The 14,503-nt window shown below is 46.9% G+C and overlaps 1 protein-coding gene across 2 annotated transcripts in view; it reads left to right on the forward strand.

The window, feature by feature from the left end:
* Positions 1-9,700, forward strand: part of LOC119180929 (uncharacterized) — a 261,732-nt gene extending 252,032 nt beyond the window's left edge. For both annotated transcript variants that reach the window (XM_037432070.2, XM_075875195.1), the window contains one exon: positions 1,996-9,700. In XM_037432070.2, the coding sequence (XP_037287967.2) occupies positions 1,996-2,225 (230 nt within the window). In that variant the 3' untranslated portion in view covers positions 2,226-9,700. The remainder of the gene's footprint in view (positions 1-1,995) is intronic.
* The last annotated feature ends 4,803 nt before the right edge of the window (positions 9,701-14,503 follow it).

The following is a 14,503-nucleotide window of genomic DNA, read 5'->3' on the forward strand; positions in this document are numbered from 1 at the left end:
CGAACGCTGTTTGGCTGGGAACCGAACCCTCACCCTCCAGCTTAGCGACCCAACACCCTGCGTACTAAGATAACCCGGCCGGTGTTCCGCAACCTACTCAAATTCATTGCTCACCTTCGATGAAATCACGATTTATAAGTAAGCTTTTAAAAGGGTGATCGTCCGTCAGCTGCCGCTACATCTTAGATTTTTTTTTTTTAAATCCCGATTGCTAGTGGACATTCCGTAAAAAAGGTACCTACCATGGGTGGAACAGAGAAACTTCGAAAATGCGATGCGAACAATGCGTGAAACCAAGGCAAAAAGACGAATTCAAAGCTTTTTTTGCAGCATAGAAAGCCGCGTAAATCGGATACGAAATGAAACGGCAACTAATCTGCGGGGGCGCTAGGCGCCATAGAAGATTAGCACCTTGGAGCGCGTCGCGTACGGAGACACGCACTCACGGCGGACAGCAGTCAGCGGAGTCCGGACTAGAACTACGTAAAGGTGTCTTTTCTCGTTCCTGCCTCTTTGTGAGTGGCGTAGTCGAGGAGTAGCAGTTCCAAGTCCGTGCACCCCCACACCCCTCCAAATTTTTTTTTCGCCATGCATACATAACGCAATATGACCGTTTGACTGCCCCCCCCCCCCCCACCCCACCCCTTAAAAAAGGTTTCTGCATGCAACCCTGCTTCCTGTGATATAAGGTCTTCAGCCGACCACCGACCCTGCTCCCATATTTGGCGCCCGACGTGGGACGCCAGCTAAGTAGCGAAACTATCTGTGCTTAGCAAGCGTTGTTGAAAGCGGTACTCAACGTTGGCTTCCTGCGTAGGTCGCGTGAAGTTTCGCAACACAGTTTAGTACGAGTATAAACGCACAATAATTGGATTCTGACAGCACAGAAGGAAACATAAATTCAGAGTTTTTGCTCTTTTGCTGTTTGGAACACACGCACAGGCAGTTGACATGTGGATGGGGTTTCGCGCAGGTTGCGACTTCGTTAAAGCAAACGTCGATTGACCGAAAGCTTAAATAATATAATAATATCTTCTGGTTTATCTACTACTGCCGGTATGGAGTGCCCTAAAACACTACCTATTTAGTTAGTCTACTTGCAGCCACGCCAGTTGCTTTCATTATAATAAGGAACATATTTATTGCAATGGAAAGTATGAAACACACGAAGCACACTTCTGCCGTCGCCGTCATGTTCCGTATTAAGTTCAGAGTTACATCATCACCCCGCGCGTCGCATGTTTTGTGTGCTCGCGAAGGATGCAGATGGGCCCGCTTCAAGCTGAGGTTAAACGCATCGGCCAGCTCAAAAAAATAAATCAACATGAAACTGTAGCAATGAGGATGCTGTGTTACTCGGGTAGGAAATGCGAACTATGATGAAAAAGATCACGGTCGCGCGCGCATTGTCAACGGCGATTAGTATACGGCTTATTACTCAACGCTGTCCCCCTAAGGTACTCGGCTCCCCGCCGTGGTGGTCTAGTGGCTAAGGTACTTGGCTGCTGACCCACGGGTCACGGGATCGAATCACGGCTGGGGCGGCGGCATTTCCGATGGAGGCGGATGTGTTGTAGGCTCGTGTGCTCAGATTTGGGTGCACGTTTAAGTACCCGAGGTGGTCGAAATTTCCGGAGCCCTCCACTACGGCGTCTCTCATAATCATATGGTGGTTTTGGGACGTTAAACCCCACATATCAATCAATCAATGATGTCGCCATTTTTTTTTCACTTTGAAGCGCGCAAAGAGACAGCAGGAGAATCACTTTGCTGACTTGAGGGGCGTCGTTCTGTAGCGCCCGCGTTTCGTGGAAATGCGACAGACCGGATCCTCCAAAAAAAAAAAAAAAAAAAAAAAAAAGAACTTTGCTGTTACTCTTACTGTGTGTATCATGCGAATCTGTTGCTCTCGCATTGATTGCTTCGCCACTGTGGCATTATTTGCCCGCTGCATACTCACGTGTCCCTCCTCTGCTTCTTCTTCTTCTTCGGCAGGAGTCTCCCAGAACAGGATGCCCCGCGACGCCGTGTGCCTGACTCGACCCGTGGTGTACACGCTGGCGAGCCTCATCGGCGTCGTGCAGGCGCTCATCCTCGGCTCCTGCTGCATGCTGCTGTTCGTCAACCGGAAGTGGCGACTTACGCGGAAGCGCCTGGCCGCCATGCACGCGTCGGGCAGCCGCGCTTCCGTCTCCAGCAAGTCGGAACTCTTCCTCAGGACGTAGTAGCGGCCGCCCTTCTACGCTCCAAACCTCTCATCCGGTCCCCCACCCCTTCCGTCCCCTCACTACGGGCTCCTGTTTTTTTTTTTTTTTTTTTGCGACCAATGTCACAAAGCGTGGCGATACGTTCGGTCGCCCAGAGGGGAGGAGGGAGAAATCCTGCCATTTTATGGGGAAGGGTAATCAGAAAAGGACACGGCTGTCCTTGTCTGAACAGCTGTGTACATGTTGCGTGTCCCTGGAACAGGACGGTGGCGCCGCCTTTAGGCAGTCAAGAAAAGCTCGACGAGAGGCATGTGTCGCACAAAACAGTGTTAGTTCTGTTTTTGGCGTTCAGATATTACGCGCTCGATGCCGGAAACACGGCATCAGTTTTATTCATTAACTTACTAGTAATACCTAAAAAGACCTTCCGCCTACGGTCTTTAGGAAGCGCACCTGGGAAACGCTATCACAGCGCCACGTTTAGATGGTAGACAGAAGTGTGCCCAGAGGCATATTTCGCACACAAAAGCGGCTTCAACTCTGCACAGGCCTTGTTGGAACGTGCACAGCATGATCGATAACGCCAATAATGTAGCTTAGTTAGCTGTAGGGTTGTACTGTCGTGCCACTATTTTATTTTTTTTTTCCACATGCTATCGTCAGGTGCATGGATACACTTACCGTATCGCCTCCCCTCGGTGACTGGGTCAGTCTTGACGAGAGGCAAATGTTCCAATTAGGACTTCGCGAAACTGCGTTGTTTTAACCCACAATGGGTCCCGGTGCCCACGATGTGCCTAATTTTTGCGGTGGGATCTTTTCGGTAACTTTTCTTTCAGCACGTGCTGTTTCCGCAAACTTGCGTCGAACGACCTCTGCGATGTTAGGAACACTCCGAGAGTGACCATCTTGCAGTTGTCGCGAGACGCCGTCATCGATTTGTAACTGTGTTCGAACAATTTCGAGTTACAACTGCATCAAGAGAAACGTTTACCGAAGTTCCAAATGAAATCCGAAATCGCGTAGGCCATGTCAGATGTAGCTGAGTGACATTGAGGGATTTTTCTAGTAGGGCTTTGAAGGAATGAGCGTGACGGCGGGCAGGTAACCCCGCGAAAAACAAAGCCGTCCTGGCGACCTAAAACCCAGGTATACGACTGGTGGGTCATAGTGCGTCTTTAACAGTTGGTCGACGTGAACAGTCTCACGTCCACGGCGGCGGTGGTCTCTGGAAGATTTAACGGGCTCGCACACGCCCCTTGACGCGCTGTGTAATGCTACCTAGGGATTTCCGATATACCTTCTTTTCCCTTTCACATCATTATGTGATCATTGTTTCGTTATAAGCAGACTATTGTTGTCACAATGCCGTAATTACAGTGTCGTAATTTTTTCATAACCGCACAGAAAGTTTTTACCCATGAATAAGCAGCACCTCTCGTTCTTCAAGCCTCGCAGTGATTTCTCCCAGCTGCCTCAATAGTCGAAGTGCTCGCGCAATCGAGAGCAAATTAGACCACAAAGATAGCCTCTCGTTCGAAGGTGTTTCTGAACCTCTAAATTTTAGTCGTCGCGTAACAGTCGCGGCGACACTCCGCCAACACGTGCGAACTGTTGTGTTCGCGTTGACAGCCACGAACAAAGGCGTAAGCGTGTACAAGAAATATTCCCGCAGTCAGTGTAGTTCTTGAGCCGTCCATACAGCCAGTGCGAAAACTCGCAGCACCGATTAGTATTAGCGAAATCTAAACTTGTCGGAGGACTCGTGAAAGGATCGTGGCGAATAAGCAAGAGTTAATCTCGCGGTAAAGACTTGACGCTTGCTCAGCGAATCACGGTCTTTTCTAGAACCCTTGACGTCAACCGTGAGATAGCCTTCCGACTATATAGCGCGTCGGGCGTCCTAACATCATCTGCGTATTCGAATAGCGCACAGCTATCTTGTGGGCTCGGGCGTGCAGTCACCCTCCCGGTGCGTTTTGTACGAGGTCATTTACCGCATCACACCATTATTTTTTTTTCTCTTGCGTTCGCACACAACAAGACACGATTCAAGGCACTGGTAATCAAAATTACAGAAGATTTAGCTTGGAATCGGGGAAAGAGGCACCGTCGGCACGATGCAGTTGTACATTGTAGGGTATTAATGAACCGTTATTTGGAATACTCGTATTTATTGTACAAAATGGCGCGATTTCCCGCTATAGAAGCCCCTCGTTGCTGTGTAGATTATGTGGGTCGCAGCAGCCTAACCGAATCATCAGTGATCCGCGAAAAAAAAAAACGACCTTGACAAACCGCACCGTTTCATCTCCAGTTTCTTACGAGGATCGAAAAAAAAAAACAATCACAAACGTGCTTCAATAGCGAAACTTCCCGATTATTTTGCCGAGACCCCTATTCGTCTCTCCGCTGAATATAGCCCCCTAATAAAACACGCCCGCGCTTCCGAAAGGTTCCGCGAAGCCATTAGAGTAATGAACTCCGAGGTTCAAACGGCGAGAGATGGTTTGCGTGCCGTCGTGTTCCTCCGGACCCGAAGCCAATTTCGCCAATGGGTGTTTCGCCGGGCACAGCAACGTTGCGATTATTCCTCGGTGTATTCACTTCGTAGAGTTCACACGGGCCCCGTGAAAACAGCTATACGGACAAACAACAGCGTTTAACGTAGAATAAGGTTACGCCGGATGTTTTTTTTTTTTTTTCTGTGCCCCTGCGTGGCTCGCGCTGCGTGAGATTGCGAGTGCGTGGATTTTGGTGCCGCAAATTCTGTTAGGCTAGGAGGCCTCGTTCGTTGTACGGCGTGAACTCTCATGTTTATATGACCTATATTCGTGACCCACAGCCGCTAGAAAACCGACTCCTACGTGTGTGCTTCTTTTTAATAAAATGATTAATTATGAGAGGTTGATTCTCTTGTAGAGGACTTTAAAAGCTCAGAAATACAAGTTGTCTTGTTCTAAACTTGACCTACGTTGGAAAGAGCCCACCCCTCCATAAAGTTGCCGTTCACACTATAGGAACGTGATATACAATACTTCTCAATGTGTTTTTCGATCAAGTAACATGGCCTTGCTGGGCTTTCGCCGACATCATTGTTTTAATGCCTGCCGCGAAGTTGTAGCTACTGACATCCCGGCGCAAAGAGGTCATTGATGCTGAACTATGCCAGTTGGTCTTCTACTGCGTCATCCGCATGGCCATTCCGTGCTGGAAACTACAAGTCTTGTTCTTGAATCTAGGCTAGGAGTTACGAGAATCGAAGTTGTTCCTTTTTTTTCTTCGATGCTGAAGCGTTGAACATGTAATCTCACCGTGTCAAATGTCTTTCGCATTCTCATGTGTACTTTTTTTTTTTGCAATAGCGACACTGTAAAAATTTCGAACGAAGCATTAAAAAAAGTGAAGCTATTGTATAACTTGCGGTGACATTTTGCTTAGAAGGCTTGGTATTATTACAACCTAAGCGAAAAAGAGATGACGTTCGGTTTGCACTTCGTTCGCAAACACACGCTTTGACCCGCGTCCACATTTATTGTGACATGGACGCATTATTATTGCCATAGTTTTGTACCCTTGTCTTCTGTGTATTTCGTTTCATGTGTACGAGCAGTATTTAGTTTTGATTTTGGTGCTATTTTGTGGGACCTAAACTGGCGAGAATTTTTTATTTCCTCACCCAGCAAAAATGTACGCTATGTTGGGCTGATCGGGTGCAGTTGTCAAGGCGGTGCTATTGTCTGTCATGTTGTTCTTTGCTTCTGCTTACCTTCGGCACCGCACGCCTTGACCTCTTTTCCATCATTTCTCAGTTGTATATAATCGCACTTGAGTTATAACACAATGGATACTTGCATGAATATCAGCGGTAATCTGAGAAACTCCTCGCAGCGGAAAAGCGCGCAAGAAGTCCATATTTAGGAACGTCTTCACTCTTTAAACATTCCATTTACTAATCAATGTACGATTGCATGATAACGTTATCCAAAGGCATTGTAACGTCTAAGACAAGTAGACATAAACAGTGAAATTTTATACGCAAAGCGAGGCTTCGTCGATTGCGCCTACATCTCGTTCGATTATTTTTTTATTTGTTTCATTGCACCTTCTTATCTGTATAACGCCTAAATAAACAGGTGGTGCGCCACAGCAGGGCTTTATATTTCAACAGTGGAGCTCTTTTAGTGCTGGGCTTGACCCAAATGTGCGTCGGCGTCGCCACAGATGGCGCAACTGCCTCGGTCGCGGACGAAGCCGGGTAGCCGCGCACTGCGAAACTGGGAAGTGCGACTCCTCGGTGAATGGGGATTCAAATCACCGCGACTGGAAGTGGTGCGGCGGGGTCTTCCTGGCCACGCGTCATTTCCGGTGCATATTTACTCTTCGAATGACGTAATTGCCACCACCAGCATGAGATCATAGAAAATTGCTATTGAAAGAGCAAACGGGAGGACCACCACCCCTCTGTATCTCCAGATTCCGCACTGGGTGAGACTAGGGTAAGCTTTTTTTTTTTTTTTTGCTGATGAAGTGGCAGCAAAATGATTCGTTGAACTATAGTTATCATCTCTCCTCGTCCAGTGGTGGACTTCTTCCGGCTGGAGAATAGTTCCTATAAGCTAGGACTCCGTAGATGTCTAAGAGTGCGGCTGAGAATTAAAAAAAAAAAAACGCCGAACACACAACTTGAACAAAGGCTCACAGCGGTGTAGAACGCTCTTTCCTATTAAAGTGTTCGTCGGACTCGAGTCGAACGCGGGAAGGCGTCTGCCTGCCTCTCCTCTGTGACAAGGAGGCTTCTAGTTTATTTTTCGGAATGAAAGGCTTTGAGAGTGCGTGCGTGTGTCTTCTTTTCATTCCGTATAGATTACTTACCGTGTGCAGGGCTCTCGTCCTTTTCAGCACTTTTTTTCCAGCTTCACAAGGGCGAACATGAAAAAAGAAACGAAGCAGATTGGGGAATAACGTATCTTTCACACCATGCTCACGTAAAGTCTCGCTCAAGATGTCAAGTACAGGCGGCAACGCAACGTTTAGATATTTGTAAAAGCAGCTGATGACACCACTGCATTATCTCTTCCGTAAACTCTCTCTTCGGGCAGTTACACAATGCCACAGACACAGCGGTCAAAACTGTTTACTATGCACAGACCTTCGCTCGACACGCTAGGTTGGAATGTGCGAAGACGACAGTCCGAGCCGACACTGTAAATGTCGCGTTTAGATAATTGACGAGTCGAGACTTTTCGCGAAAGTTTATCGGCTTCCTTACAACATCGCCCCATTGTGTGATGACAGTTATGGCAGCGCGAATATAGGGCAACGTTTGGGGAGGCAACAGTATATACCTCACCAGAACAAAATCTGAAAATTACTACTCCCCTGCCATGATTGCAAGTCATGATGAAACGCGAGCAGAACTGTCTTAATCGTGTAATGAATTACACATAAATTACGCATGCGCATTATGGCTGCAAGTGTTTCCCGGTTCAAGTGGCGGCGGCAAAGGCGAATGAGAACGGAAGGTTTATCTCTGACGCGGTCTTCGTGCCAAACAAGCTTCGGCGTTTATGCTTCGACCGGGTATCATCGCGGGTTCTAGGAACGGCGGGTTTTTTTCTCCACCGATACGCGTAATCCAGTTATCTCATTATCCTTTCTGTGTCACGTGGTTCGGAGATTCGTTATCATCGCAGCGTAACATCTCGCCGGATATAGTTGATTACACGAGACTTCCCCCATTACCTCACACTGAAGAGGAGCTTCAGGATGGTTGGCATGGTAGTAGTGCGCGGGCATCGCTTCTCTCTCGTGTGTCATATATTTTATGTACTTTTCTGGTTGCGCGGACACAGCATTGGTTTGACAAATCGCCGGAGCCAATATCCTTCCCACTCGGTTTCGGCGCGGATTTCTTTAACCGGTGTTGCGTCCGTAAAGGTGTGGTTTCATTCTCGGTGCTTCACTTCGGCTCCTGCATTCTTTACGAACTTCGCTGATGAAGGTGCACTTACCTATTCAGATGGTGCGCATGTGGTATAATGTAATTTCTGCTCTGTGTAGTACACTGCCCGAATAAATAGAGCGCTCTAGCTTGTCCACAAACATCTAAGCGCGTGTGTCAATTATCAAAGGCGTGACCGACAGCGCCTGCGTAGGTGGCGCCTCGTGGCGGTGAAAAGATTAACCAGACAAACACTTAACTGGTATTGCAGTGACTAGGTGCACTGTACAGCTGTTGTACTGCTGATGAACTCCTGGTGTACTGCTGATGTACGGGTAGTGTACTGCTGGTGTACTGCTGATGTGCTGCTGGTGTACTGCTGGTGTACTGCTAGTGTACTGCTGGTGCTGGTGTAAATGAAATGAAATGAAATGTAAATGAAAGGCAGCATCGTAGTTTCTACCAAAATGGCTTCCTAAATTCTTTTAGTTTTTTTTTATTCAAAACATGCATGGCCTAGGAAAACGTGCCTAACGAGAAAGCTTCTCCCGATGTTGCTACAGTCTCCCGTAAAGTGGTATTACGCAAAAGTGATAGCGTATTCCAAATGGTGGACATGCTAAACCTCTCTATTACGTGTAACGAAGAGCAGCTACTAAGACGAATAGATGTGTGTAGTCGAATGGGATCCCTGATCACAGATAGATGGATGTATAGGAGCTGATTCATTTTTTCGTTTCCTTTTTTCCCTCTCTGAGCTCGCTGTGTCCATGATGCTGTGAAGTTCATCACTACTCGAAGCAAGATGCCGATCTCTACTTTGGGAATGAGAGTATTTACAAAGCGTGTATTTAAAGATTGCTTGCTTGTAAACGAAATGGGGGTTCTATGCTCACGAAGCTCTTCGAAGTCTTCCGTGTTCGTGTGGGCCTCTACAAAGAGTGTAAGGATAACCATTTCATCGTGCCAGTTTCCACGGCCACTTATTCAATGGCTGTATAGGGCCTTGTTGTGATGTTTGAACTGTCAGCATCGCTAAGTACTGCTATGGCAAAAAAAAAAACTTTTTTTTTCGCTTCATTATGAAAGTAATTTGCGATGCTCGAGAACTTCTCTAGAAAGCAAGTTACTGTAACAGGCAGCTATCAACTTCAATGTTTGTTTGGTATCATCTTTTTTTTTGTTCCCGTTTGCGTGTGTATTTTGTGTGTGCGTGTTTGTCTTTACGACGTTGTATCTTTATTTGTCGTATGGTGTTCCGTAGAACTGTTCGATACACATCCATTTGCGAGGGCAAGCCTATATGTCAGTGTATCACTAGAGGACAACAAGTATTTTTTTTTCGACTGATTTCATACTCAGACTTCACATTTAGAGAATGAGGGTATTTTGTCTGGCCCTATGTGTTATCTCGGAAGCCATATTTTTTGTGTGCTTCTGGTGTCGCTGGTGTGTTTTTATTTGTATTATTTTTAAGTTGTTCTTTGCGTGCTCTTTTTGTAAGCGAAAAGAATAAAGAGTGCAATAAAACGACCCATACCGTCTTCGATTACGTGTCGCTTTTTCCCAGGAATTCCACGTAAAAACTTGTGGTCACCAAGGTGGTCAGTGATGCCAAAGTTCACCCCAGGTGCCCAAGCTGACGAAACTGTTGCGAGTTTTCATGGTACCACTCGAAAAAAAAAGGTGAGATGGCGTCGTCGTAAATGTTGGCAAGTGATAGGCCAGCGTTCCACTAGCAATAAAACGGAAAGTTCCTGCAATCACAGGTCAGAGTGCCACTCTGACCCCTAGGGGTCTTAGAGTGGCACTTACGCTGTCCGTGTTTGTAAACTTGTGATCCCCGGTGAGTCATCTTTTTTTTTTTCTTCTTCTCAGCCGATATATGGATCTAACCTGAGAGAGAGGTTTCGTGCGGTGTAATAGGAAACGCTCTACACGGTAACATACAGCAGGGCCACACTCGGCATGCCAAGACTCGAGACAATTCTGCTTAACGCCTAGCGTGACTCCACTACCTCAGTTCCGCGCTGGACTGTAATACACGCAAAGGCCAAAACTATAGTGGCACGCTCAAAGTCATTAACATTCACTTCGCATGTATCGTCTCGTTTTGTTGGAGCACTACGCCACACACGGCGAAACCCCCCTTGTCGGCGCAACACGTGATCAAAACGGCAGACACTGCTGGCTTCAACACGGAATGGCTTGCGACGGCCGGATGCGTGACGTCACGCCCCTTCCTTTTCTTTTTCTTCCTCCAACGGGATAAACGATATTGCTGGTTCGCGCTTCAGGTCATCTTCATTCGTGGTACGTCTTGATTCGACAGTAGACCAGGGCCGATAACCCAGCGTTGTTGCCCACGTTGATTCTCGGTTCAGCAAGCTCGTCTAATGTATGACGTTCTACGGTACACCCACTGTATACACTAAATCTGTCTAGTGCCTGATTATTCATCACGCTTTTAAAGTTAAAGGAAGTCAAGACGACCGGAAGTCTTCCGGGGTCACACAAACCACACGCAATGACTGCTACCACACATACAAGCAGGTTCAATGCAGTACAGGCTGCAATTAGGTGACAGCTAATTAGCGCACGCTACCTAAGTAAGGCGTCTTGTCCCGAACAGCCGGATGCGGCTTTCATTCCCACTACTAAGGGACGACGTAGTGGATTCACTTGAAGTACGCGCTCCTGCATGCAAATGCTGTGTTCGCCTGATTTCAGCCTTAGAAAATGCAGCCGGAATACTCGCATGTACACTATACGTTGGATGTCCACAGCGATCACGGCTAATCTATCGGTGTCTCTGTCCGGCCCCTCGACCTATTAGCCATCGTCCCCTCTCTAATTGGGAAGTTTGCTCTGTAGATTAAGCCTGATGGTCAAAACCCTTTCCTGCGCGGCCAACAGTCGTGCTAATGACAAAGTTGCACGAGCTGCTTCGTACGCAGACTTAATTGGCGAAACGCAAGATGAGGGGCTGCCGGATGCTGCACTGGTCAGACACGTGGAGAAGGTAGCTAGTAAGGCGGAGAGAGAGAGGGAGAGAGAGAGATGTAGGGGGAGGGATATAACGTTAGGCATTATGACCAGCCGCTCTTAAGCTTTCATGTTTTCCATCACAGCCTTGACCAGAAAGTAGCCATCACCAGACGAATCCTGCAGCAGGATCGCTTTTACTCGCTCACATTCGGACTCGTTATCGCCAGCTTAGCGCCGTTCACAGCGCCATACAAAGCGGCTTTGCGAAGCTACTTGACTGTAGGTAACTAAATCTGCTACTTCACGTGCGAAAAGCAGCGTCGTGAGCAGAGCCTTGCGGGTGGAGACCACTATTCTCAGTGCATAAACACTGTTTGATTTGGCGTCAGAAACTTCCCTGATCCGTAACTTCGCTCAGAATGAGTCACTGAATGAATAGATGAGCAATTTCAATTGGCCCTTGTTAAAGAGAAGCGGCGGATAAGGCAGATGATAGTGGAAAGAAACTACTCTAAGTATTCCTCGTCTACCTTCTCAGCACACTCCCAAATGGTCTTCTAAATGTCGGGTCTCGAGCTGCGCGAGGCCATCTCCCACTGCTCCTCACTAGAAATTAGGCGTTTCAGAAAAGGAAGGAAAGGGTACTTAGGGCAACGCCACATGATGCGGTTTAAGTTCGCTGTGGAAGAGGTGCAGAATTGACAGAGCGAGAAGGGTAACAGGAGGGATGAATTCGGTGCAAGAGGTAAGGTGAAGGAAAGGTGCGAGTCGGTTCGCTCAGAAACTTTGCTGAGCAGAGCTCTTAAAGGGGCACTCTAACACTTTTCACGGCTTCATAGTTTCACACGTTTTTCTAGCTGGTTGCGTATTCTGACGGCTTGATAGATAAGTGCCGCAAGGGTGGCAGCAATAGGGCCACGCAGTGCAAAGTTATTCAGCGTCGAAATATCAAAATAAAATGAAATATATGCTCAACCTCAACTCGATTTTCGCGGGCTCACCCTACCGTGTTTCCCTCGCCCTCTGACGTCGGAAGGCTGCCCAGTGAGATGAACTGAAAGCGCTACCGTACAGGAAGCTCGCATGGCATATTGCCTGTCATGTCCAGCGTATTAAGGACGCCGTTGCGATGGTAACAAACAATCTGGTACTTGAAGAGGAAACGACACGTGTGAAACGAGTCAGCTCGCGAACGATTCTATAATGTTTTGTAGCTTTACTGATTTTTTTCTTTTTGCAATGAGGTATATATATATCAACGTTCTTACATTTTTTTTTAATTTAAGCACATTGCGTTCGGCGCATTCTTCGATCGGCTTTGCAGTTCTCAAGCTAGAAAAGTCGGAGAGATTTATTCTTTGTCGCTTTGAGTGAACGATCATGCCAATGAAAAAATAAATCCAATAGCAATCCCTATTTTGATTCAATGCCGCGATCACATTTAACGTTACATTTATCCAATCATATGGCGGCAACCTTCCCGCGTCATTTCCGCTCGCAGTAGTTCTGGCAAGCGCCACTACGAGTCATGCAGTCGGCACCGATGTTTTCAAGCGTTAGAGGGCCCCTTTAAACACAAGCTCCTACCACGCATACCTGTCATCGTTCTATAAGTTGTTTTCCATTATCATAATAAGTATATTTCTGAGCTACTCAGACGTCACTGGTAATAAGCCTTTTCTTTTTTTTTTCGTGAGGCACTCCACGCTGCCAAGTGTTAAAACCTAACAATAGAAGAAAAAATTGCATGCTTCAGAATCCGCTGGCAGATTTCAGTTATTTTTTAGATTAGCATCAACACGTTTCTCGACACCTGACGTGAAGTCTCCTTAAAGAATTACTTATCACCACATTATAGGTGGCAGTGACAACTTTCGAACCGTGGTTTGTCAACAACTTGGCAATTTACGAGTCGACAACCACGACTAGCTAGACCAGACTTTTCAAAGTTGAACAGGACACCACTCGTAGGCAACCACGCGAACCCCAAGCCGAGCTACTCAACTATTATCAAGTAGTCGACCACAAGCAGCCAACTACGAGCAGCTAACCATGTGTACAGGCAACCACGAGTAGTGAGCTACGATCAGGCAAACACAAGTAAGGCCAAACTAGTCAACCACGAGTGTGCAACCACGGACGGCCAGCTATACACAAGTAGGCAACCACGAGCAGTTTGCCACTAAAGTAGGCAACCGTGAAAAGGAACGCCGTTAATTAGAGCAATAAACAAAGAAGCCAAGGAAGGCATACGGGATCTTGTTAGTAGTAAATATAACGCAAATGAAATGAAACTAAGTAGGAAGAGACACGACTTGCCGCTAGCATGGACCGAACCAGCGACCTCCGAATAACGGGCTCTACCACGTTGCTTTCTTTGCATTTCCTTTATATTCACTTCTTTTGGAGGCACTCGTCTCAGTTCTCGACGAGCTTAACTAAAAACAGAAAAAACAGTCGAAAGCCCCGCCCCTTCGTGCTGCAGTGGAATGTCCGATCATTACCTTTGTAGACGTTTTTCATGTGACTATTTAATTTTTTTTTGCGTGTGCGTGTTTCCCCCCCCCCCCATTTTTTAACCTTTCCTTCTCTCTCTCCTTCTTTTTTCCCTTATTTCCTCTACGCCTCCCCTTCCCGAAGGAGCAGGCAAGCTTTGTGCCCCTATAGGCGGCAGTTGTCGGCCTGTTCCCTTCCTATTTTCTCTGTCTTCGTGTTTTCTATGTACTCAAACCAAAAAAATAATAAATACATACACTTCCGATAACATCCCCTATACTTACCTATGCTTTTCCTATATATCAGTTCCAATTATTGTCATGTCTAAAAAACAAAAACAAGCCTTAAAGTTACCCTCTTATCGTTCATTCATAGCGAGGGTCTTAATCATGGCATACTGGATACCTTATAGTAGAGTAAGGGGGAGTGCTGGTCTGCTGCCTGTTCGCAGAATGATCACGCGACTCGTGACGCCAGCACGCAAAAAAAGCGCGTTCCACTCATGCTGTAATGGCTACTAGCTGCGCTCACTAACCATCCCAGGTTTAAATGCACGCATATACCGTAACAAGAGCAGACGGGGAGACAACCGCGGCTGTGGATCAGTTGGTTGAGCATCGGAAACGTTATTCGCAGGTCACGGGTTCGGTACCTGCTAGTGGCCAGTAATATATAGTACACTTTACGTGCTCAGCGTTTACGTTACATTTACTACAATATTATCCGATACAGTTTCCTTGGTTTCCTTGTCTGCTATTTCTAATTAATGCTGTGTCTAACCAAGAAAAACCAGCCTTTAAAATTCCCCTTCTGTCGAACAATCATGAGCCGGTAATCACGAGTAACTAAGCCTTACTACCGAAGAACA

The sequence above is a fragment of the Rhipicephalus microplus genome, chromosome 10 (genome assembly GCF_043290135.1).
Source record: "Rhipicephalus microplus isolate Deutch F79 chromosome 10, USDA_Rmic, whole genome shotgun sequence".
NCBI lineage: Eukaryota > Metazoa > Arthropoda > Arachnida > Ixodida > Ixodidae > Rhipicephalus > Rhipicephalus microplus.